The sequence below is a fragment of the Erythrolamprus reginae genome, chromosome 3 (genome assembly GCF_031021105.1).
Source record: "Erythrolamprus reginae isolate rEryReg1 chromosome 3, rEryReg1.hap1, whole genome shotgun sequence".
In the NCBI taxonomy this organism is placed as follows: Eukaryota; Metazoa; Chordata; class Lepidosauria; order Squamata; family Dipsadidae; genus Erythrolamprus; species Erythrolamprus reginae.
In genome coordinates, this window is record NC_091952.1 from 103426709 (window position 1) to 103452370 (window position 25662).

At 39.8% G+C, this 25662-nt stretch overlaps 1 protein-coding gene across 1 annotated transcript; it reads left to right on the forward strand.

The window, feature by feature from the left end:
* LOC139165366 (serine-rich adhesin for platelets-like) lies at window positions 1-24828 on the forward strand. Its single transcript, XM_070748555.1, has 9 exons — window positions 1-160; window positions 3396-3518; window positions 6154-6233; window positions 9420-9609; window positions 10798-11007; window positions 12948-13165; window positions 13982-14126; window positions 15409-15534; window positions 17006-24828. Exons 1-9 carry the CDS (start codon window positions 1-3, stop codon window positions 24826-24828), a joined length of 9075 nt encoding a protein of 3024 aa, XP_070604656.1.
* The last annotated feature ends 834 nt before the right edge of the window (window positions 24829-25662 follow it).

A 25662-nucleotide genomic window follows, 5' to 3' on the forward strand; every position in this document is an offset into this window, starting at 1 on the left:
ATGACCTTCAGGTGGGCTCAGGCAGAGATTAAAGCATTGTTCCTGATGTCCCTGGCATCATTTAAGGAGGCCTTTGTTCACACTCTCAAGAAATCATCACTTAGCCCAATCTGCCTGGATAATTTTCATCCAGTTTCCCACTTCCCCTATTCTAGGGAAGGTAGTGGGAAAAGTGGTTGTGTTGCAGTTCCTGGGTGACACAAATTATCTTCATTCCTTTCTGTCAGGTTTCATGGGTTATGAGTAGTGAAGGGCTACCAAAATTTTTACTACTACTCTGTGGGTGTGGCTTATGCAGGACACCCTGCATTTTCTTTCAACATCTTTCAGTGCAAATTGGGTGCTCTGGGGTGGAACTCCATTTTTCCTACCCCACTGCATCCCCCCCCCCGGTCTGGGCAGCAGCTCACCCCAGGTTATGAGAACGAAATGGTATTGGTCATACTTGTGGTTGATCTCTTGCCAGACAAGGATGGGGTAGTATATCCATCCTTAGTCTTCTTGACCTCTCAGTGGCTTTCAATACCATTGACCATTTTTGGGGGCAGCTGCAAAGTTTAGGGTTGGGTAGTGAACTATTGTGCTTATCTGGCTTCTTTCTCCAAGGGTGGTCCCAACCAGTGTTGATAGAAGTGAGAGGTCCAGCCCAGAACCATTTTCAACATCTACATAAAACTGTTGGCTCAGGTCATCTGACACCATGTGATAAAATATAAGTACGTATGCTGATGGCATGTGTTGTGATTCAGCCTGAGGCTCCTCAGGGACCGGCTGCGTCTCTGCTGGATCCAGGCCCGGAGAAGGAGGACAGTGAACAGGAGGGGGAGGACCAGGCAGACAGGGGAGAGGAAAGTCAGGAAGAGGATGAGGGGGAGCAGCCTGAGAGCCCCGGGGGGGGGGGGGCTCTCCCCAGCCAGTAGCCTGGCCTCATTGGATGAGGAAGCACAGGCTATAATTGACATGAGACAGCGACGTGCAGCTCAGAGACGGGACCAATTGGAAAGGTATTGGCATCACTGAATTGGCAACAGCTGGGTTTGGGTGTGGTTCTCCTCAGCAGGGTTTAAAAGGCAGGCAAGCCTTTTAAACCATGTGGAGCGTTATCAACTGGAAGTTCTGTGACCCTGCTTTGCTTCTCGGCGTCTCTGATCTAGGCTTGTGGCCTAGAAGACTGGAAGACTTGGGGGAGGCGTATGTTTTTTATCTCCAGCGTTGTTTTTGACTGCAAGAATCCTGTTTTATTTCATGGCCTTCGTGAAACATCTTTGAAGTTTCAACATGTTCCTGTTTGTAAGGACATTTTCTGTTACCTGTGTTTGCTTTGAATTCTATAAACTGCCTTTGATTTTTACCAGTGTGTCTGGATTCTCTTTTTGGGTTGGTGTTTGCTTCTGGAGGGACCCAGACAGAACATCATGCAGCTTTATTACTCTACCATCAGTGATCCACAAGATGCTGTGGCTGCCTGTTCTTGGTCTTTCTTGTGGATATAACTGGGCTACAATTGTGCAATTATAAGACCAATCTACCACTTTTGGTATGAAAGATGTAAAGTGGATATAAAAACATCAGACCAATACATATTTTAATATTACAGTAAAACATTGACATATTTCTAAGGTTGTATTATTTGGTAATAGAAGTAAATATATTTTATTAAGTAAAAAATATCACTGAGCAAATTCTTGAATTTGTTTAATTGTGCAAGAGCTAATGGTTGAAGGCTATTTTGGTTTTCAGTTATGGAAATAGTTGCCCCTGTACATTTTAAGTATATGAGGCTAGAGCAAGATTTGTATTTCTAGAGGAAATTATCCTCTTGTCTCCTGATGTTTTACTATTCATTCTCTCCTTACTTACCAATCCGGTACCTTATAAGATAGCAATCTACAAAAACCTGTTTTTATGCTGTTTCACTTCTCTGATTATTTAGATAGAAAAAAATATTGGTAAGAACTCCAAAAGCAACAACAACCACCCCTTACTACTTGGAAAAAAGCATTTCTGTTTGTGACAGAAGTGAATTTAAGACTATTTCTTTCTTTCTTTCTTTCTTTCTTTCTTTCTTTACTTACTTACTTACTTACCTACTTATTTATTTATTTATTTATTTATTTATTTATTTATTTATTTATTTATTTATTTATTTATTTATTTATTTATTTATTTATTTATTTATTTATTTATTTATTTATTTATTTATTTATTTATTTATTTATTTATTTATTTATTTATTTATTTATTTATTTATTTATTTATTTATTTATTGGATTTGTATGCCGCCCCTCTCCGGCGACTTGGAGCGGCTAACAGAACAATAAAACAGTGTACAATAGTAATCTAATACTAAAAACGATTAAAAACCCATTAATATAAAAACCAAACATACATACATACATACCATGCATAAAATTGTAAAGGCCTAAGGGGAAAGAGGATCTCAATTCCCCCATGCCTGACGGCAGAGGTGGGTTTTAAGTAGCTTACGAAAGGCAAGGAGGGTGGGGGCAATTCTAATCTCTGGGGGGAGTTGGTTCCAGAGGGCTGGGGCCGCCACAGAGAAGGCTCTTCCCCTGGGTCCCGCCAAACAACATTGTTTAGTTGACGGGACCCGGAGAAGACCCACTCTGTGGGACCTAACTGGTCACTGGGATTCATGCAGCAGAAGGCGGTCCCTGAGATAATCTGGTCCGGTGCCATGAAGGGCTTTATAGGTCATAACCAACACTTTGAATTGTGATTGGAAACTGATCGGCAACCAATGCAGACTGCGGAATGTTGGTGTAACATGGGCATATTTGGGAAAGCCCATGATTGCTCTCTCAGCTGCATTCTGCATGATCTGAAGTTTCCGAACATTTTTCAAAGGTAGCCCCATGTAGAGAGCGTTACAGTAGTCGAGCCTCAAGGTGATGAGGGTATGAGTGACTGTGAGCAGTGACTCCAGGTCCAAGTAGGGTCGCAACTGGTGCACAAGGCGAACCTGGGCGAATGCCCCCATCGCCACAGTTGAAAGATGTTTCTCTAATGTGAGCTGTGGATCGAGGTGGACACCCAAGTTGCGAACCTTCTCTGAGGGGGGCAGTGATTCTCCCCCCAGGGTAATGGACGGACAGATGGAAATGTCCTTGGGAGGCAAGACCCACAGCCACTCCGTCTTGTCTGGGTTGAGTTTGAGTTTGTTGATACTCATTCAGGCCCCAACATCCTTCAAGCACCGACACATCACTTCCACTGCTTCATTGGCTGGACATGGGGTGGAGATGTATAACTTGTGTATAGATGGGAATCAAAATTTGTATTTCTAGAGGAAATAATCCTCTTGTCTCCTGATGCTTTACAATTCATTATCTCCTTACCTACCAATCTGGTGTGGCAATTCTGTGTGCTTTTAGGTGTATCAAGTTGTGCAGGGAGATGTTCGGAAGGATATTCTAGGAGTCCTGGCTGCCAATGTGACAGTAGCTGCCAACTCTATGAGGAGTGCTGTCCTGATTATGAACAGGTCTGCCTGACAGGTAGGTCAGCACTCGGTCTATTTAACATTCTGTTCCACCAAAACAATGACATATGTGTGGGATCTTCAGAAATGCAGTATATTTAGCCATTCTCAAACTATAAAAATAATGACAGTTTTCTTCAGAGTGATAGAACATAACTAACTGTGATATATAACTGTGTCTGGGAATTAATTAGATGTCATTGTTAATTGGGTATTTATCATATTTGTTTTATACCATGTTTCATTCACACCATCCCTTGCCATGTTTTAAGAATGGTAATGTTTGCAATCTCTGAACTGGTTCTTCTAGCACAGTGGTTCTCATCCTGGGGGTTGGGACCCCTTTGGGGGGTCGAAGGAACATTTCACAGGGGTCTCCTAAGACCATGGGAAAAGACAAATTTCCCATGGTGTCAGGAACTAAAGCTTCTATTCAGGTGCCTTGGAACATATTTTTACAATCCGACCAATCAGGCGTTTACAGTGGTGGGTGTCCCTCTGACCTCCCTGCCAATCAGCTTAAAGCTCTGTTGGGAGAATTGGCATTAGACTTATGGTTGGGGGTCACCACTACATGAGGAACTGTACTAAGGGGTCACGGCATTAGAAAGGTTGAAAACCAAGAAATAATTTCTCTGGAGAAAATGACAGTTTCATATCTTGTGACTAATCCCTATATAAAATGTATAAGAATCATATATAGAACCATATATAGTACATATACTGAAATGCATGTGCTTCTGTTCAGGGAAGCATAACATATTACCTAGCAGCAAATATCATACAGACAAGATATAGTTCCCATCATAGTGGGAATTACAATATTTTTCGCAGTATAAAATGCACCGGAGTATAAGATGCACCTTCATTTGGGGGGGGGGGGGCAAAACAAGAAAAAACAAAACTGCCTCTGCCTACCAGCATCAGGATCAGTGGCATTCTCACTTCCACTTGGATTTTGATAATAAGCAGCACAGATCTCCCCGTTTTAAAATAATTTGGTTGTATACAAGCGCCTATTGTTTGAAGATAAATAATTGGCATGTAGACAAGAACAAAGACCATAATAGAACATTTGCTTTATCTGTTAGTAGAACAAAAATTTATTAAGAGGTAACGGTGCAACTTTTCTTAATAATTTAATAACAAGCTGAGAGAGAGAGAGAGAGAGAGAGAAATCATTGAAATGCCAGTTGTAGAGGAAGAAGGTTTTCCAAAACTGCACTTAAGGGTTTTGATTTGGATGCCTATTTTATTTTACAGTCAGCTGGTATTAAAAAAAATTAAACAAAATGAAAAATAAATGTTCTGTTTTAACAGGAAATGCAATCTTATTCCTTAAAGTCACATGGTTGAGTTGGGTGACTCTAGGATTCAAATAAAATAGGAAGGGAATGAATGAAGGGAGGAGGGAAATATGGAAGGGAGGAAGGAAATGGGGGAAAGAAGGAAATGGGGAAAGACAGAAGGAAGGAAGGAAGGAAGGAAGGAAGGAAGGAAGGAAGGAAGGAAGGAAGGAAGGAAAGCTTTCTATATCGAAAAGCATGAGGAAATGGAGAGTTCTAAAAGAAAAACCCATTGGCTCATAAATTTTATTTATTTATATTCCACTGCAATTCTGCAACACCTGAGATATGGAAAATTAAAACCTGTAGGATTTAAAACAGCAGTAAACTAGACCATAAAATTAAAAGACCATGCAGTCTAACAATAAAAATAACACAATTTGAAAGGGGGGAAAAGTAAAAAAGATGACACAGTGAAAAAACATCACTGCAACATTCTCTATCTCATTTTTAACTGCATGTTAAATGCTGGCATGGCTAGATGAAGTAACAACCGATGTTTTGGGGTTGAGATTTGAGATGCTTTTAAAGATGCCAAAGGGTGGGGGCTGTTGGGTAGGTGGGCAGGACTACATTCAGAGTATAAGACCCTCTTTTGGGGAGTACCTTATACTCAAAAAATACAATATGCACCTTCTGAAAATTATATAGTGAAAACTGCCCCTGTGCACATATATTTAATCATGACCTCTCAGAACTTCATGTGTTGTCTATTATTTAAATATTATATAATATGGATCCCAGTACAGTGGTACCTCTACTTACAAACTTAATTCGTTCCATGATCAGGTTTGTAAGAAGAAAAGTTCGTAAGAAGAGGTAATTTTTCCCATAAGAATCAATGTAAAAGCGAATAATGCGTGCAAACCAATTAGGAAAATCCAAAGCTTTAATGCTTTTTTAAAAAATGTGGTGACCGGAGGAAGTGGCGGGCAAGAGGTAATTTTGGAAGTGAGATCAGATGGAGAACGTAGCAGCAGGGAAGGACATATTGAAGTGATATCATGCAGAGAACGTAGCAGCAGATGAAGGGCATTTAGAATTGATATCATGCAGAGAACATAGCAGCAGGGGAAGGGCATTTAGAATTGATATCATGCAGAGAACGTAGCAGCAGGGGAAGGGCATTTCGAAGTGATATCAGGCAGAGAACATAGCAACAGGTGAAGGGCATTTTGAAGCGATATTAGGCAGAGAATGTAGCAGCAGGCAAGCGGCATTTTGGAAGTGAGTCCGAGGAGCTATCCGCAGCCGCCTGATCTTGCTTCAAAATCCCCCTTGCCTTCTCCTACTGGGAATCTTAAGAGTCTCCTACTGGGACTCCACTGGGAATCCCTGCATTTCGTGCTTGCCGTCTGTCTGAAACGCCTGTCATTCTGCTGCAGGTATCTCCCTTTGCTTCCCCCCGCTTGCTGGTGCTGCTGGGATGCTCCGCCTCTGGACTTCCATTGCTGGCCAAAGCATCTGTCATTCTGCTGCAGGGATTCTGCTGCATTCCCTGAGGGGGGGAAGCAAAGGGAGTTCCCTGCAGCAGAATGATAGGCACTTCAGACAGATGGCAAGCATGAAATGCAGTGATTCCCAGCGGGGGGAAGCAAAGGGAGATCCCTGCAGCAGAATGACAGGCACTTTGGCTGGCAAGAGAAGTCCGGAGATGGAGCATTCCAGCAGTGCTGGCTCGGGTTTGTAAGTAGAAAATGGTTCGTGGGAAGAGGCAAAAAAATCTCAAACACTGGGTTCGTATCTCGAAAGGTTTGTTACTAGAGTCGTTCGTAAGTAGAGGTACCACTGTATTACTAAGCAGACTATCACTTCCAAATGAACTAATGTTAGGTCAATACAAGCCAGTCGTATCCTGTCCTCCCTTTTTCTTATTGTCCACATTACATAAGGAAGAATATGATTGGGTATTCTACTATCATCTCTCATTCATTTTGTAACTGGGAACTTTATACATGGTTGTTTTTTGTTTTGTTTTTAATTTATTTATTAGTTATTAGTTATTAGTTATTAGTTATTTGTTATTTGTTATTTGTTATTTGTTATTTGTTATTAGTTATTAGTTATTAGTTATTAGTTATTAGTTATTAGTTATTAGTTATTTGTTATTAGTTATTAGTTATTAGTTATTTGTTATTTGTTATTTGTTATTTGTTATTTGTTATTTGTTATGTGTTATGTGTTATGTGTTATTTGTTATTTGTTATTTGTTATTTGTTTATTTATTTATTTTGTCCAATACACAATAACCCACAATGAATATTATAGAGGATATAGTAGAGAAGAAATACGAGATATAGGAGAGACTATAGGACAGGGGACAGAAGGCACTCTAGTGCGCTTATGTACGCCCCTTACTGACCTCTTAGGAATCTGGAGAGGTCAACCGTGGATAGTCTAAGGAAAAAATGTTGGGGGTTAGGGGATGATACTACGGAGTCCGGTAATGAGTTCCACGCTTCAACAACTCAATTACTAAAGTCATATTTTTTACAATCAAGTTTGGAGCGGTTAATATTAAGCTTGAATCTGTTGTGTGCTCTTATGTTGTTGTGGTTGAATCTGAAGTAGTCTTTGATAGGCAGGACATTGCAGCATATGATCTTGTGGGAAATACTTAGATCATATTTAAGGCGTCGTAGTTCTAAGCTTTCAAGACCCAGGATTGTAAGTCTAGTTTCGTAGGGAATTCTGTTTCGGGTAGAGAAGTGAAGGGCTCTTCTGGTGAAGTATCTTTGGACATTTTCGAGGATGTTAATGTCATAAATGTGGTATGGGTTCCAAACAGATGAGCTGTATTCTAGGATGGGTCTGGCAAAAGTTTTGTAAGCTCTGGTAAGTAGTGTGAGATTTCCAGAGCAGAAGCAGATTAACAACTGTTGAGGCCTTCTTGGCGATGTTGTTGCAGTGGGCTTTGGCACTTAGATCTTTAGTTATTAGTATTCCAAGGTCCTTGACTGAGTGGGGATTATCTGTGATAATTTGTTTATTCAGTTTGTATTTGAAGTTCTGATTGTTTTTGCCGATGTGTAGGACAGAGCATTTGCTGGTTGAGATTTGGAATTGCCATGTATTGGACCAGTCAGAAAATGAGTCTAGTTCTTTTTGTAGAGTAGTTGTGTTTTCAGTGGTGTTGAAGAGTTTTACATCATCTGCAAAAAGAACACAGTTGCTTGTGATGAGATCGCAAAGGTCATTGATGTAGAGGATGAAGAGCATAGGTCCCAGTACGCTACCTTGGGGGACACCGCTTTTAACAGGGACAGGTGTGGATATGGAGCTTCCTATTTTGACCACCTGTTGCCTGTTTGATAGGAATGCAGTAATCCAGCTGTGGAGGGATCCTGAGATGCCATAGGATTTGAGTTTTAGAAGTAGTTTGTCATGGATCACTGAATCAAAAGCTTTGCAGAAGTCGATATAAATTGCATCTATAGTTTTTCCTTGGTCAAGATGAGTTGTCCATATGTTTTTGCAGTAGAGGAGCTGTAGGTTGTAGGATAGTTTTTTTTCTGAATCCAAATTGTTTGTTAGAGAGCAGATTATTAGTTTCTAGATGGAGAATAATTGATTGGTTTATAATTGATTCCATAACTTTACATGGGACACAGCATAGTGATATTGGTTTTGTTTAGAGCCAGTAGCTTTATCACATTATCTTGCTGATAGGTTTTACAATTGCCTGGTATTCAAATAGAAAAGAAAGGACTTAGATGGCATATGGCATGTTGCCCTTGAACATTATCTGCAACTTTCCTCATAAAATTCAAAGGGTATAAATATGTTTGCTAAATAATATGGGCTTTGCAATTACAAAACAGGAAACATATATTTCCCAAACATGTAGTTGTATCATATAAATCAGGAATGTCAATGTTTGACCTTGGGGGGGGGAGGGGGATGGCCAGCTTGACATCACTCATTGAAGCTCCATTTTTGGCCATAAAGGGCTCCTTTTTCCAGGGCAATTCCAACAGGCCAGCTCTAAAGCACTTCACAGGCCCAATTTAAGCACAGAGATCCAGATCTGATCCATAGGCCTTAAGTTTGACACCCCTGATCTAAATAATATTTTAATGATTACTTTTCGAAATCATGAATTAGTATAATGTTTATACTTAGGGGTTTTTTCACAACTACTTGGCAACAATGAATGAGTAAGTTTGTAGATTCATAATCCATGTTTCCACTGTTAAAAATAAACTATCCTTCTATACCAGTGGTTTTCAACCTGGGGGTCGGGACCCCTTTGGGGGGGTCAAATGACCGTTTCACAGGGGTCACCCAAGACCCTGGGGAAATACAAATTTCCCATGGTGTTAGGAACTAAAGTTTCTATTCTGGCACCTTGGAACATATTTTTACAAGCTGACCAATCAGGCAATTACAGTGGGGGTGTCCCTCTGACCTTAGTGCCAATCAGCTTAAAGCTCTGTTGGGAGAATTGGCACTAGACCTATGGTTGGGGGGTCACCACAACAGGAGGAATTGTATTAAGGGGTCATGGAATTAGAAAGGTTGAGAACCACTGTTCTATACAAATGTTAATTTTCAACATTGGAATTTAATAGTACAGTAGTAGTGTAAGATATAATTGCAATTCTGAAGACAAGAATGCTACTCTTCCTCCATTATCCAATGTAGAACTCTCCTGTAAAGGACACTGTACTGACAAATATGTCCGGGGCAGACCCTGTGACTGTGATCGAGATTGTCACAAATTTGGCAAGTGCTGTCCAGACTTTAAAGAGGCTTGTCCAGGTAAGTCTTAGAATCTTATGATTCTTTTTCAACAGCTAGCTTGTAATAGATACTGAAGTTTAATTTTGGACTTACTCCTAATGCTACAATTCAGGGTTGGCCCTTGCATATGGAAATGTTGCATGAACAGGGAAAAGGGCCATTAACTTGACACATCAGTTTTCTGTGTTGAGAAGGAAACTTGGATGTTTACAAGGCTGAACATGAGTCTTCTCACCTCCTGTAGACCATGAGAAAGTCAATTTGGTATAGCAGTTAAGGCATCAGTAATAAAACTGGGAAACTGGGAGTTCTAGTCCCATCTTGGGCCAGTAGCTTTGTCTCTCAACCTAGGAAGGAGGTAATGAAAATAATTTCAAAAAACCTCATCAAGAAAAGGGAAGGAAGTTGTCCAGGGAGTTTTTGAGAATCAGATATAATTGAATAAAAGAAAAAAAAATAGACTGTTCATATATATGTTTATAACCTCAATAAAAGTAGCATGCCTTTAAATTGCTTGTTCCAGATTTTGTTAAAAGAATATCCAGTAATGAGGTAAGATGAATTATTGAAGTTAAAGGTCTGTCTCTTGAATCATGGAGGTTTTAACCATAGGTACAAAATAGTTCCTCTTTTGTAAATATTACTACTTCAAGACATCACTGGCCCTTTACTCTGACATGATTCAAGATTTTAATTCCACAATGATATTGTAGTTTTCTAATAAGATGCTTCTTTTTCATAAGTTGTGACATTGTAGATTAAGTTGCATGGAATTTCTCATTTCATGGAATACGGCAAGCCAGCTGATTTATCCTTTCCTTGAATTAATTCCAGATTTTTTTCTATATATCATTTTTTTCTATATGCCATTTTTTTGGACTGCAAAATATTACAGTAGGTTTTTATTATACAGCATTGTTTTAAGTTATATTGTAGGTCGGTCATTGATCACAGCAAAATTATCTAGTTTTGTATATACAGCAATTAAATTTAAAAATATTTATGTTCTTAGACAAAAATATTCATGCTCTTAAGCTTTAATTTAAAAATTATTGAGATGGCAGAGGGAGAACAGAATTTGGTAAGTTAGAGCTGAAATATGGATCCTTTTAAAACAGTAAATAGTAAATAATTAGAAACTTATATCAGCTAAATTATACATAAACAATTTCAACTGAGTTCTACTGTTTATGCTTGACTGCTCAGGATCAGTGACTGTCACCACGACTAGAGCTCCCTCGACAATCCCCAAAACAACCCTCAAAACAACTTCTCTAGCAACGACCACCACAACCAAGCCACCAGCCACAACCTCCAAACCAAAATCAACAACCAAGCGTTCACCTAAACCTATCCCAAAACCAGTGTCTTTAAAGAAGAAGAAGCACAAGACAGTGTCGCATGAAACTGTGGAAGGTAAACCGTAGCTGAATTTTTGTGGAAGCAACATATGTTTCTCAGCAATGAATGTATATACACATAAACACTCAAATATAATTTCCTTGTCTATAGCTCATGGTTCAGGAAAAAGATAAAAGTTGGAATTGCAAACATTTTTTAAAATCCAGTCACAATCATGCATCCTTTCAATGGTTTCCACGGAATGTAATTTGCAATCTTGATTGCCATGGTTGGCCTGTTAGCCAAATACTTCTCCATCTTATATATTTCTTTGGAACTTAAATGTGCAATAGTCAGGTGAATCTATCTACTCAACCTACAGCTTAGAACAAGGAAGGTCCTCCCCCCTTCTTTTTGCCATGGACTGCATTTGACCTTAGCAGAAAGTGTTCCCTTGTTCTCTCACTGCCCAAGATTGTTGCAGAAGGTATAAATATCCAGATTGGAGAACTGAGAGTGCTAGGAGCTTCAAAAAGAGAATGGTAAGAAGTTTAAAGAACAAAAACAGTATATGAAGTGGTGATCAATAGGATGAAAACAAGAATATTTTGCGACAGAAAAATATGAAGCATAATGAATGATCTTAATGTAAACCAATTGTAACTATGTTTGGTTTGTGTTTTCTTATTCTATGTATTTAACCTCATTATTTCTTATCCATTTCTACATTTTGCATAATGTTTAATCTAAAAGCAAATAATGTGACAAATATGCACTCATGTATATACAGCATATGTATATACACACAGAAAAACACTATATATTATTACAGGTTTTTTGGAAATTGGTTTTATGATGGAAGAAAGGAAAGAGAAATGTTGATGAAAATCTTAATTTTGCAGATATAATTATTTACCTACATTTTCATGGCTTTTTTTTCCCATTCTGAGCCCTGTAGACAAATCATGAGATTCTGGTTTGTGTTGTTTGGTTAGAAATTATAATAGCCCAGCAGGTCAGGGGTGGGTTCTAACTTACCTTGCTTCCAGTTCACTTCCTCCTGCACCACATGGATGTGTCTTGTGGGCATGCATGCTCTTCAGGCATGAGTGCATGTGCAATGGCAAAAAATCCCCCCCAAAATTTTAAAACCCGCAAACCAAGATGGTGACCACATATACAGTTCCAGAAGCTCAGCTTCTGTGTATGTGCAGAAGAAAAAACCCAGAAACCCTCACCCCAAATTCTTTTTAAAAATCTACATTTTTCTTTAAAAAAGATGGCAGCACCCATGGACAGGCACTAACCAAATCAGTTCTGTGATGTCATCATGACATCACCAGGTGGTCACTACTGGTTCAGGCGAACTGGTCCAAACCAGGAAGAACCCACCTCTGCAGCACGTATCTAAAAATGTTGACTTGGAATATCAATATTCACAATCTGATCTAATATACAATATAATATAATATTTATGAAGGGTCAACTTCAGGACAGATTTTAGGATTCTTCAGTTTCTACTCTGAAAAGATCTGCTTTCAAATATTGTCCACATTTTTTATAACTTGTGGAACTTAATATTTTTGGTGCTAATACAGTATGTCACAGAAGTGAGTACATCACCTCACATTTTGCAAATATTTAAGTATATTTTTTCATGTGACAACACTGAAGAAATGACACTTGGCTACAATGTAAAGTAGTGAGTATGCAGCTTGTATAACAGTGTAAAGGTGCTGTCCCCTCAAAATAATGCAACATACAGCCATTAATGTCTAAACTGCTGGCCACAAAAGTGAGTACACCCCTATGTGATAATGTCCAAATGAAGTCCAAGTGGCTGTTTTCCCTCCTTGATATCAGGTGACTAATTAGTGATACAGAGTCTCAGGTGTGAAGGGAGAGCAGGTGTGTTAAATTTGGTGTTATTGCTTTCTCATACTGGTCACTGGAAGTTCAACATAGCACCTCATGGCAATGCACTTTCTGAGGATCTGAAACCACTGTTCATAAAGATGACATAGTCCATAAGAAGATTGCCAAGACCCTGAAACAGAGCTGTAGCACAGTGGCCAAGACCATACATCAGGTTAACAGGACAGGTTCAACTCAAAACAGGCCTCACCATCGTCGATCAAAGAAGTTGAGTGCCCAGACTCAGCATTATATCCAGAGGTTGGCTTTGGGAAATAGACATATGAATGCTGCCAGCATTGCTGCAGAGATTGAAGGGGTAGGGGTAGTGTTGTGGTTAGCTCTGGCCCTGCTCCTGCCCCAAGGACTGTGGATGTGGGGGAGACATCCACATGCTGCAGGCCTGTTTTGCCCCCGGTGGAATCTGCTGATGAAGGCTCCTCTGACTAAGAAGACATGAGTGACAGGGAGGAGGAGAGTGTGGCAGACAGCTCAGAAGGAGATCAATTATCTAGCTCCTCCTTGGATTCAGAACAAGAGTTAATAATACAGCCACGCATGCAGAGAGCGATGCATAGGCAACAACAACTGAGAGATTATTATCAAAGAAAATGAGGCCACCTGTGGTTGGGTGGAGCTGTGATAATTAGTGAGGCTGCTATAAACAGCAGCCTGTGGGTTTGGCCATTGTGGAGGATTATCTGATCATTGTGTTTCATGACTGCTTTGCTGACTTTGATCTTTGTGTGCTGATTTTTCCCCGCTTTGAAACTCACCCAGAGCAAAGTGTGTTTCACTTTGTGAAAGAAAAAGGACTGTGAATTGCCTCACAACTGAAAGCTAAGTATCACAGAACTGATAAGGGACTTGTACAAATTATCAATTTGTTTGGAGACAAGTGCTGTTTGCTATACAAAAAGAGTGCTTTGTTTATTTGCATTTTCGGTATAAAGAACATTGTTTTGAATTTTCAAACGTGTGTGTGTCTGAAATTGTATCTGTGCATTTTTGGGAGGATTCTACCAGAGAGCTCGACAGAACAGGTAGGGGGGCCAGCCTGTCAGTGCTCAGCCCATACACTGCACGCTGCATAAAATTGGTCTTCTGACATCCCAGAAGTAAACCTCTTCTAAAGATGATGAACAAGAAAGCCCGCAAACAGTTTGTTGCAGACAAGAAGACTAAGGAAATTGATTTATGGAACCATGTCCTGTGGTCCAATGAGACCAAGATAAACATATTTGGTTCAGATGGTGTCAAGTGCGGGTGGTGGCAACCAGGTGAGTAGTATAAAGACAAGTGTATTTTATCTACAGTCAAGCATGTTGGTGGGAATGTCATGATCTGGGGCTGCATAAATGCTATTGGCAGTGGAGAGCTACAGTTCATTGAGGGAACTATGAATGCTAACATTACTGTCATACTGAAGCAGAGCATGATCCGCTCCCTTTGTAGACTGGGTCACAGGGCAGTATTCCAACATGATAACAATCCCAAACACAACTCCAAAATAACCATTGCCTTGCTAAAGAAACTGAGGGTAAAGGTGATGGACTGGCAAGCATTTTTCTAGACGTAAACCCTATTGAGCATCTGTCAGGCATCCTGAAAAGGAAGGTGGAGGTGTGGGAGATCTGTAATATCCACCAGCTCTGAGACATTGTCATGGAGGAGTGGAAAGGGATTCCAGTGAACTCTATGCCCAAGAGGGTTAAGGCAGTGCTGGAAAATAATAATGGCCAAAGAAAATATTGACATTTTGGGCACCATTTGGACATTATCACTTAGTGGTTTACTCATTTTTGTAGCCAACATTTTAGACATTAATGGCTGTGTGTTGCGTTATTTTGAGGAAACAACACATTTATACCGTTATGCAAGCTGTATACTCACTACTTTATATTGTAGCCGACTGTCGTTTGTTCAGTGTTGTCACATGAAAAGATATACTTAAATGTCTACAAAATGCGAGGGGATGTACTCACTTCTGTGACATACTGTAGAAACTCATCAGCAATTATGCTATTTCTACACAAAATCTTTGAAAAAACTTATGGATTGAGCAGGAGAGGTAAAAAAAAAGACTGAGTGCATTTCAGCATGGCCCAAATCATGCTTTATACCTAATCACAGTAAACTAATCTAAAGCCAATTTACGGATGGGCTACAGGTAATTGTTCTACCAACGATTCTACCAAAAGGAATCTACCAATTATGGTTATGTCTCATGATGGCCTTATGTAATACATGATTGATGTGATTTTGCCAAAAAATGGAAGTGCTAGTTTTCAGCAAAATCATCGTGAAATGTAGTCAAGTGATTTTGCAATCCTGCAAATGGCTGTGGACTCTGCACAACCTTTTAAAAGTTTTTTCTTCTTAAAAATACAGCTGTGGGATCAAATTTGGAAGCTTTGGGGGGCCATGGCCAAAACTTTGGAGGGGTGTGTGTGTTGTCATGTGCAACCTAAGGTCTGAAATCATGTGTGCCACTTTCTCAGGGACTCCATCTGTGAACAAGAACTATAAACTCTAGAATTTTTATTTTTCTGATGACTGTAGAGCATTCTGAACAATCTGCTATGTCTTCAAAATCCTCATCTATTCGGAGAGAAACAGCTTCATTAGGAGAAACTGGGGATACAAGCAAGAATAATGATAAGGAAGTAGAAGAACAAGAAAGTAGAGGTATGCCTTCTGATCTTTTTTAAGCATCCAGGAATAAGGTTTGCATCGAAGCAGAAAGAAGTAATGTATGTTTTTCTATCTTGAAAAAGTATTTTAAAATTCAAAAATATAGCTCCTAATCTTTAAGGGTGTAATCAGGTTAAAGTGAAAAAAATCAATATAATGGCCTTGATGATGTGAGCAATGCTTGTTTGTGTCTTACATGTGTTGCTTAGCAACGCACATTAAGAAAACAGATAGATCTTTGATTTCACTGTTTCAGCCACCATCTTGCCATATTAGTACAATCTGGAAGCCAGACGCCAAAGCATTTACTTCTCTTTTGTGTTTTCATTTAAAACAATTTCTCTCACATTGTTTTAAAAAAACCCAGAAGAAATAAAGTTGATATTAAGGTGCCATAGAATCTCAAATTTGCCTAGTCTGTTACCGGTGTATTTATGATATTTGAAGCCTTGAAAAGGGTTAACTTCAGAGGCCAGTGGTTGAGGCAAAAAGAAATGAAATTTTTCCACACACACACACACTTTGATTTACATTAAACTATGGTAAAAGACTAAACCCATTCAAATACAGTGGTACCTCATCTTACAAACGCCTCTTCTAACGAACTTTTCAAGATACGAACCCGGAGTTTAAGATTTTTTTGCCTCTTCTTCCGAACTATTTTCACCTTACGAACCCAAGCAGCTGCTGCTGGGATGAAGGGGTTTCTTTTTTCCCCCTTTTTTGAAGAAAGAAAAGGGAGGGGCTGCTTGGAGTAGGAAAATTTTGCCGAGAACAAGGTGCTTGCAAAGGAATTGAAAGGGTGTCTTTTTAAGAAAGAAAAGGGAGGGGCGCCCCCCTTGCCTTTCTTCCTTCCCACTCACTCTTTAGCCTAGCCTTGCTTCTTCCACCCGCCCCCTTTAGCTGCTCCTCCCTGCCCTCTGTTCGCCTCCCTTCTAAAGTTTGGGATTTTCCTGAAGGATTTGCACGCATTATTTGCTTTTACATTGATTCCTATGGGAAACATTGTTTCATCTTATGAACTTTTCACCTTACGAACCTCCTCCTGGAACCAATTAAGTTCGTATGATGAGGTACCACTGTATTTTGATAATATTCTGAAGTATTTTGAATTGAGATTTTTTAAATTGGATCATACAATGAAAGGAATTATGTCAATGAGTAACTAATCATTCTGTAAGCTCTTTTTTCCCTTCTGAAATATAGAAATATTTTTGCTAAATATCACAAACTGCTGGTTAGTTGTATGAAACTAAGTTGTATGTATCAGTATGAAACTAGCATTATTGTAATAGAAATCTGCAAAATGTGTTGCTAAAGCTTTTAGACTTGGTGATTCCTTTCACCATTTTAAATCTATAGGACCTGAAGCACTGTGTTTAAAAGTTAGCAGGGAAAACTTTTTCCCAGGAGATGAAAAATAGAATTTTAACTTTTTTCCTCCCCCCCCTTTTTTTTGCTTAAGCTCGTGAAGCATCAAAATCAAGAAGAAAATCTTTAATATCCAAAGCATTGAAAGTGATTTCAGAGGATGATGGTAGTGGGGAAGGCAATGCAGTAACAACAAAGGCTACCACAACTACTATAAATATCACTACAACAAAGATGCCATCCACCATAAGCACAACCAAAATGCCATCCACTACAAGCACAACAAAGATGCCATCCACCACAAGCACAACAAAGATGCCATCCACCACAAGCACAACAAAGATGCCATCCACCACAAGCACAACCAAAATGCCATCCACTACAAGCACAACAAAGATGCCATCTACCACAAGCACAACAAAGATGCCATCTACCACAAGCACAACAAAGATGCCATCCACCACAAGCACAACCAAAATGCCATCCACTACAAGCACAACAAAGATGCCATCTACCACAAGCACAACAAAGATGCCATCCACCACAAGCACAAGTCAGCCATCTACATCACCCACAACCACAACACAGCTTCCAACCACAACCACAAGGCAGACATCTGCTACAACAATTGAAAAAATGACTTCCACAGCAACCACAACCACAACAAAGCTGACATCATCTACTGCTACTATAAAGTCATCACCCACCACAATAATGACAACAAAGTTGTCATCCACCAGCACCACACTTCCATCCACTACCACAAAGCTGCCATCTACCACAAGTACCACCACAAAGCTGCCGCTAACCACAGCAACAACAAAACTGCCACCCACAACTACCACAATCATCACCACAAACAAGCCATCCACCATGAGTAGCACAAAACCATCCTCTACCACAACTACTGTGAAGCTGCCATCTACTTCTACAAAGCAGAGTACTACAGAGCTTACAACCCAAGGCAATAAAGGTATTACAACAACTCTGAGTGATCATGTTAGCTATTTCCCAAATTCCCATTCTCAGCATGTTATTTCATTCTTCAAAACTTCTACCACAAAACTATTAGGTTTGCAATCTACTGCTGCTTCTACAACCCGTAGGATATCATTGCCTACTAAAACTATGGTAACCACGAAGAAGCATGAAAATGCTATTTCCCCAAATCCACAAACATACATTTCTGTCACAGAGTCAGGAAGAACATCAACAAGTACAGAATACACAACTGGTCCTGATGAAGTAGATAAACGTGACAATTCAGACAAAACTTCTGCAGTGACGAAAACAACAGTTATCCCAACTACTCTAAAAGACACAACCAGTCCCAATGGAGTTGATGAAAGTAACAATCTGGACCAAATTATTATAGTGACAGGAGCAACAACCACAAACTCTGATGGGACCAATCACAAAACTGACAATCCAGAAATAAGCACTTCTGACACAGAGACAGCAACGACACAAACAAATTTAGATTATACAAGTAAGACTACTATAATTGATAAAAGTGATAAGCCAGAGATAACTTCATCTGTGACAGAAACAGCTATTACACAGACTGTCCAAGATGAAACCAATCATAAGAGTGACACTCTAGAAAGGAGCACATTTGTCACAGAGGCAACAATGTCACCAACATATTCAAGATACACAACGAGTACTGATAAAATTGATAAAAGGAACAATCCAGTCAGAATTTCGGCAGTGACTGAAACAACAGTTTTCTCAATTACTACAAATGACAAGATCAGTCCCAATGGATCCGATAACAGTGACAATGCAGACAAAACTACAGCAATGACAAGAGCAACACTCACAAAGTCTGGTCAAGATGAGACAAATCACAAAACTAACAATCCAGAAACAAGCACTTCTCTCACAGAGACAGCACGGATACCAACAAGTTCAGATTACATAAATAGCCCTAGTATAAATGATAAAACTGACAACCCAGAGAGAACTTCTGCCATGACAGAAACAGCTGGTACACAGACTGGCCAACATGAGACCACTCACAAGAATGACAATCTAGAAACAAGCACAGTTGTCACAGAAGCAACAATGTCAACAATGAATTCAGAATACACAACTGATAAAAGTGACAACCCAGAGAGAACTTCTGCCATGACAGAAAAGGCAATTACACAAAGTGGCCAAGATGAGACCACTCACAAGAATGACAATCTAGAAACAAGTACAGTTGTCACAGAAGCAACAATGTCAACAATGAATCCAGAATACACAACTGATAAAAGTGACAACCCAGATAGAACCTCTGCCACGACAGAAACGGCCATTACACAAAGTGGCCAAGATGAGACCAGTCACAAGACTGAAAGTCTAGAAACAAGCACGGATGTCACAGAAGCAACAATGTCAACAACAAATTCAGAATACACCAGTCCTGATGCAACTGATAAAAGTGACAACCCAGAGAGAACTTCTGCCATGACACAAAAGCCCATTATACAAAGTGGCCAAGATGAGACCAGTCACAAGACTGACAGTCTAGAAAAAAGTACGGTTGTCACAGAAGCAACAATGTCAACTACAAATTCAGAATACACGAGTCCTGATGCAACTGATAAAAGTGACAACCCAGAGAGAACCTCTGCCATGACAGAAACACTCATTACACAAAGTGGCCAAGATGAGACCAGTCACAAGACTGACAGTCTAGAAACAAGCACGGTTGTCACAGAAGCAACAATGTCAACTACAAATTCAGAATACACCAGTCCTGATGCAACTGATAAAAGTGACAACCCAGAGAGAACTTCTGCCATGACACAAAAGGCCATTACACAAAGTGGCCAAGATGAGACCAGTCACAAGACTGACAGTCTAGAAACAAGCACGGTTGTCACAGAAGCAACAATGTCAACAACAAATTCAGAATACACCAGTCCTGATGCAACTGATAAAAGTGACAACCCAGAGAGAACTTCTGCCATGACACAAAAGGCCATTACACAAAGTGGCCAAGATGAGACCAGTCACAAGACTGACAGTCTAGAAACAAGCACGGTTGTCACAGAAGCAACAATGTCAACAACAAATTCAGAATACACCAGTCCTGATGCAACTGATAAAAGTGACAACCCAGAGAGAACTTCTGCCATGACACAAAAGGCCATTACACAAAGTGGCCAAGATGAGACCAGTCACAAGACTGACAGTCTAGAAACAAGCACGGTTGTCACAGAAGCAACAATGTCAACAACAAATTCAGAATACACCAGTCCTGATGCAACTGATAAAAGTGACAACCCAGAGAGAACTTCTGCCATGACACAAAAGGCCATTACACAAAGTGGCCAAGATGAGACCAGTCACAAGACTGACAGTCTAGAAACAAGCACGGTTGTCACAGAAGCAACAATGTCAACAACAAATTCAGAATACACCAGTCCTGATGCAACTGATAAAAGTGACAACCCAGAGAGAACTTCTGCCATGACAGAAACACTCATTACACAAAGTGGCCAAGATGAGACCAGTCACAAGACTGACAGTCTAGAAACAAGCACGGTTGTCACAGAAGCAACAATGTCAACAACAAATTCAGAATACACCAGTCCTGATGCAACTGATAAAAGTGACAACCCAGAGAGAACTTCTGCCATGACACAAAAGCCCATTATACAAAGTGGCCAAGATGAGACCAGTCACAAGACTGACAGTCTAGAAAAAAGTACGGTTGTCACAGAAGCAACAATGTCAACTACAAATTCAGAATACACGAGTCCTGATGCAACTGATAAAAGTGACAACCCAGAGAGAACCTCTGCCATGACAGAAACATTCATTACACAAAGTGGCCAAGATGAGACCAGTCACAAGACTGACAGTCTAGAAAAAAGTACGGTTGTCACAGAAGCAACAATGTCAACTACAAATTCAGAATACACGAGTCCTGATGCAACTGATAAAAGTGACAACCCAGAGAGAACTTCTGCCATGACAGAAACACTCATTACACAAAGTGGCCAAGATGAGACCAGTCACAAGACTGACAGTCTAGAAACAAGCACGGTTGTCACAGAAGCAACAATGTCAACTACAAATTCAGAATACACCAGTCCTGATGCAACTGATAAAAGTGACAACCCAGAGAGAACTTCTGCCATGACACAAAAGGCCATTACACAAAGTGGCCAAGATGAGACCAGTCACAAGACTGACAGTCTAGAAACAAGCACGGTTGTCACAGAAGCAACAATGTCAACAACAAATTCAGAATACACCAGTCCTGATGCAACTGATAAAAGTGACAACCCAGAGAGAACTTCTGCCATGACAGAAACACTCATTACACAAAGTGGCCAAGATGAGACCAGTCACAAGACTGACAGTCTAGAAAAAAGCACGGTTGTCACAGAAGCAACAATGTCAACAACAAATTCAGAATACACCAGTCCTGATGCAACTGATAAAAGTGACAACCCAGAAAGAACCTCTGCCATTACAGAAACACTCATTACACAAAGTAGCCAAGATGAGACCAGTCACAAGACTGACAATCTAGAAACAAGTACAGCTGTCACAGAGGCAACAATGTCAACAACAAATTCAGAATACACCAGTCCTGATGCAACTGATAAAAGTGACAACCCAGAAAGAACTTCTGCCATGACACAAAAGGCCATTACACAAAGTGGCCAAGATGAGACCAGTCACAAGACTGACAATCTAGAAACAAGTACAGTTGTCACAGAAGCAACAATGTCAACAACAAATTCAGAATACACCAGTCCTGATGCAACTGATAAAAGTGACAAACCAGAGAGAACTTCTGCCATGACACAAAAGGCCATTACACAAAGTGGCCAAGATGAGACCAGTCACAAGACTGACAGTCTAGAAACAAGCACGGTTGTCACAGAAGCAACAATGTCAACAACAAATGCAGAATACACCAGTCCTGATGCAACTGATAAAAGTGACAACCCAGACAGAACTTCTGCCCTGACAGAAAAGGCCATTGCACAAAGTGGCCAAGATGAGACCAGTCACAAGACTGACAATCTCGAAACAAGCACAGCTGTCACAGAAGCAACAATGTCAACTACAAATTCAGAATACACCAGTCCTGATGTAAGTGATAAAAGTGACAACCCTGACAGAACTTCTGTCATGACAGAAACAGCCATTACACAAAGTGGCCAAGATGAGACCAGTCACAAGACTGACAATCTGGAAACAAGCACGGTTGTCGCAGAAGCAACAATGTCAACAACAAATTCAGAATACACCAATCCTGATGTAAGTGATAAAAGTGACAACCCAGAGAGAACTTCTGTCATGACAGAAATGGCCATTACACAAAGTGGCCAAGATGAGACCAGTCACAAGACTGACAGTCCAGAAACAAGTACAGTTCTCGCAGAAGCAACAATGTCAACAACAAATTCAGAATACACCAGTCGTGATGTAAGTGATAAAAGTGACAACCCAGAGAGAACTTCTGCCCTGACAGAAACGGCCTTTACACAAAGTGGCCAAGATGAGACCAGTCACAAGACTGACAATCTAGAAACAAGCACGGTTGTCGCAGAAGCAACAATGTCAACAACAAATTCAGAATACACCAGTCCTGATGTAAGTGATAAAAGTGACAAACCTGACAGAACTTCTGCCATGACAGAAACAGCCATTACACAAAGTGGCCAAGATGAGACCAGTCACAAGACTGACAATCTCGAAACAAGCACAGCTGTCACAGAAGCAACAATGTCAACTACAAATTCAGAATACACCAGTCCTGATGTAAGTGATAAAAGTGACAACCCTGACAGAACTTCTGTCATGACAGAAACAGCCATTACACAAAGTGGCCAAGATGAGACCAGTCACAAGACTGACAATCTAGAAACAAGCACGGTTGTCGCAGAAGCAACAATGTCAACAACAAATTCAGAATACACCAGTCCTGATGTAAGTGATAAAAGTGACAACCCTGACAGAACTTCTGCCATTACAGAAACGGCCATTACACAAAGTGGCCAAGATGAGACCAGTCACAAGACTGACAATCTAGAAATAAGCACAACTGTCACAGAAGCAACAATGTCAACAACAAATTCAGAATACACCAGTCGTGATGTAAGTGATAAAAGTGACAATCCAGAGAGAACTTTTGCCATGACAGAAACACTCATTACACAAAGTGGCCAAGATGAGACCAGTCATAAGGCTGACAATGTAAAAACAAGCACGGTTGTCACAGAAGCAACAATGTCAACTACAAATTCAGAATATACAAATCCTGATGTAACTGATAAAAGTGACAATCCAGAGAGAACTTCTGCCATGACAGAAACAGCCAGTACACAGACTGGTCAAGATGACACTAGTCATAAATTTGACAATCTTGAAACAAGTGCTTCTGTCACAGACAAAGCAAGGACAACAAATTCAGGATATACAGCTGGTACTGATGCCGTTGATAAAAGTGACAATACTGCAGTTACCGTAATTTCAATTAAAATGTCTGGTGAAGATGTGACCAGTCACCAAACAGGGAATCTCGAAACAAGCACTTTGGTCACAGAGACAACCAGGACTCTTACAAATTCTGATCTCACAACTGGTCTTGATGACATTGATAAAAGTGACACTCGAGACAGCACTTCTGCTGTCACAGAAATAGCAACTACACAGACTTCTCTAGATGGGACAGGTCAAAACAGAGACAATCCTGAAATAAGCACTTCTATCACAGGGGTAGCAATGACTTCAACTAATGCAGATGACACAGTCAGTAGTGATGGAATTGGTAAAATTGATATTCCAGACACACAGACAGAAGCAACAGTCACACAGTCTAGTCATGATGAGACCAATCATAAAAGTGACAATCCAGAAACAAGTAGCCCCGTCACAGAGGTAACAAGCACATCAACAAATCCAGATGACACAAGCAGCACTGATAGAATTGATGAAAGTGACAATCCAAACAGAAGTACAGCAGTAACAGCAACAGCTATCACAAAGTCTGGTCAAGATGAGTCCAGTCATAAATGGGACAATCCAGAGAGAACTTTTGCCATGACAGAACCGATAATTACATCCCATAGTGATGATATCAGTGGACTGGAAACAGATGTCAAGAAAATAATAGCACAAACTGATACACCGACAACTCTCAGCACCAGAACAGAATCTAAACTTTTGAGTAATTCTGCTAATTTTGAGGGAGATGACAGGCCAGGCCGCAACACCACAAAAACTACAGCTATCATAACCGAATCAAACCTTAGTTTACCTAGCCCAAATGATAATGATAAAAAGAGAAGGGCAGATATCATTACCAAAATTACTCGGACATTAACTATTGAAACTACAGTCTCCCCTCGAATAAATAAACCTGAACATCCAGATGTAATAACTAATAAAAAAATTAATCTTGTTTCAGATAAAGGAACCACAAAGGAAAACCCAACTAAAAAGAATACAGTAACACAAGTGAGTACAACTTCCAGCACCCTATCTTCTACAACAAACAAAATTACATCATATTCCTCTACGTCCACTTTTGTTATACCCACAACACCAAGGCAAGTCACCTCTTCCTCCAGTCCAAGAGATGCCACCATTTACACAACTAAATCTCCAGAGATGATTTTCAACAAAACTACAGCATATGTTCCACCAGAAAATATTGCTACATCTGTATTGTACAAAGGTACATTTGCTTTTCATCTACCTCACTGTATGATAGCAATAATGTGTAATAAGTCTGAACATCATTATAACTATATTTATGAAAGGCATTCAGATATATATGTGAATGGAGAATTGTGTGTAGGGCTAACACAGTTGGTGGAAGATTTAGAGAGAGTGGAAGAAGAAGAGGTGTTCAAGACCAAAATGATAGTGATCTCAGGAGCTCCAATATATTTTAAATAACCTTATAGCCTTAAAAATAAGGGGGTTTTTTTCTTAAAATCTTGTGTATTTCCAGATAAGTTTTTTCTTTATTCATTGCTCTATTTTTGAATTTTTAAATTGTATTCTTGGGTTCTTACTGTTGGATAATTGTTTCTTTTTAGTTTGGAAAGATGTTCTATGCAAATTGGTATATAATTTGATGAGGCAATTTATGCCATTATTTCTCTTGTACTTTGCCTTTCTTCTATTAACTTCAACATAGTTCCCCCACCTGTATTTTATGGTGGGATAAGTTGAAAAAAAAAAAAGCAATTACCAGAATATTATCTTCAAATTTCATGATTAAATTGAGATACAAGTTCCAGGCCTCAGGCATTATATTACAATTCCTATTAACTGTAGCCTTATGTGACTTGACATTTTGAGAGGAACATATTTAGAAAATACTATTGCCTCTAAAAGAGATCATTGAAAGATTGATTGACCTGCTCTTTCTTAAAGTACCATAGCTAAGCATCTAAACTTGGCGGGGCCCAGGGGAAAAGCCTTCTCTGTGGCGGCCCCGACCCTCTGGAATCAACTCCCCCCAGAGATTAGAATTGCCCCCACCCTCCTTGCCTTTCGTAAGCTCCTTAAAACCCGCCTCTGTTGTCAGGCATGGGTGAATTGAGACATTCTTTCCCCCTAAGCCTTTATAATTTATGCATGGTATGTTTGTTTGTATGGATGTTTAGTTTTATAATAAGGGTATTTTAGTTGTTTTTAGTATTGGATTTGCATGATGTTTTTTATTACTGTTGTTAGCCGCCCCGAGTCTACGGAGAGGGGCGGCATACAAATCCAATAAATAAT

Coding starts and splice junctions, on each gene's coding strand:
- LOC139165366 (XM_070748555.1), top strand. CDS start 1: ATGACCTTCAGGTGGGCTCAGGCAGAGATTAAAGCATTGTTCCTGATG. Junction 11,008..12,947: donor GTCGCATGAAACTGTGGAAG/GTAAACCGTAGC, acceptor CTGTTCATAAAG/ATGACATAGTCCATAAGAAG. Junction 15,535..17,005: donor AGAAGAACAAGAAAGTAGAG/GTATGCCTTCTG, acceptor TTTTTGCTTAAG/CTCGTGAAGCATCAAAATCA.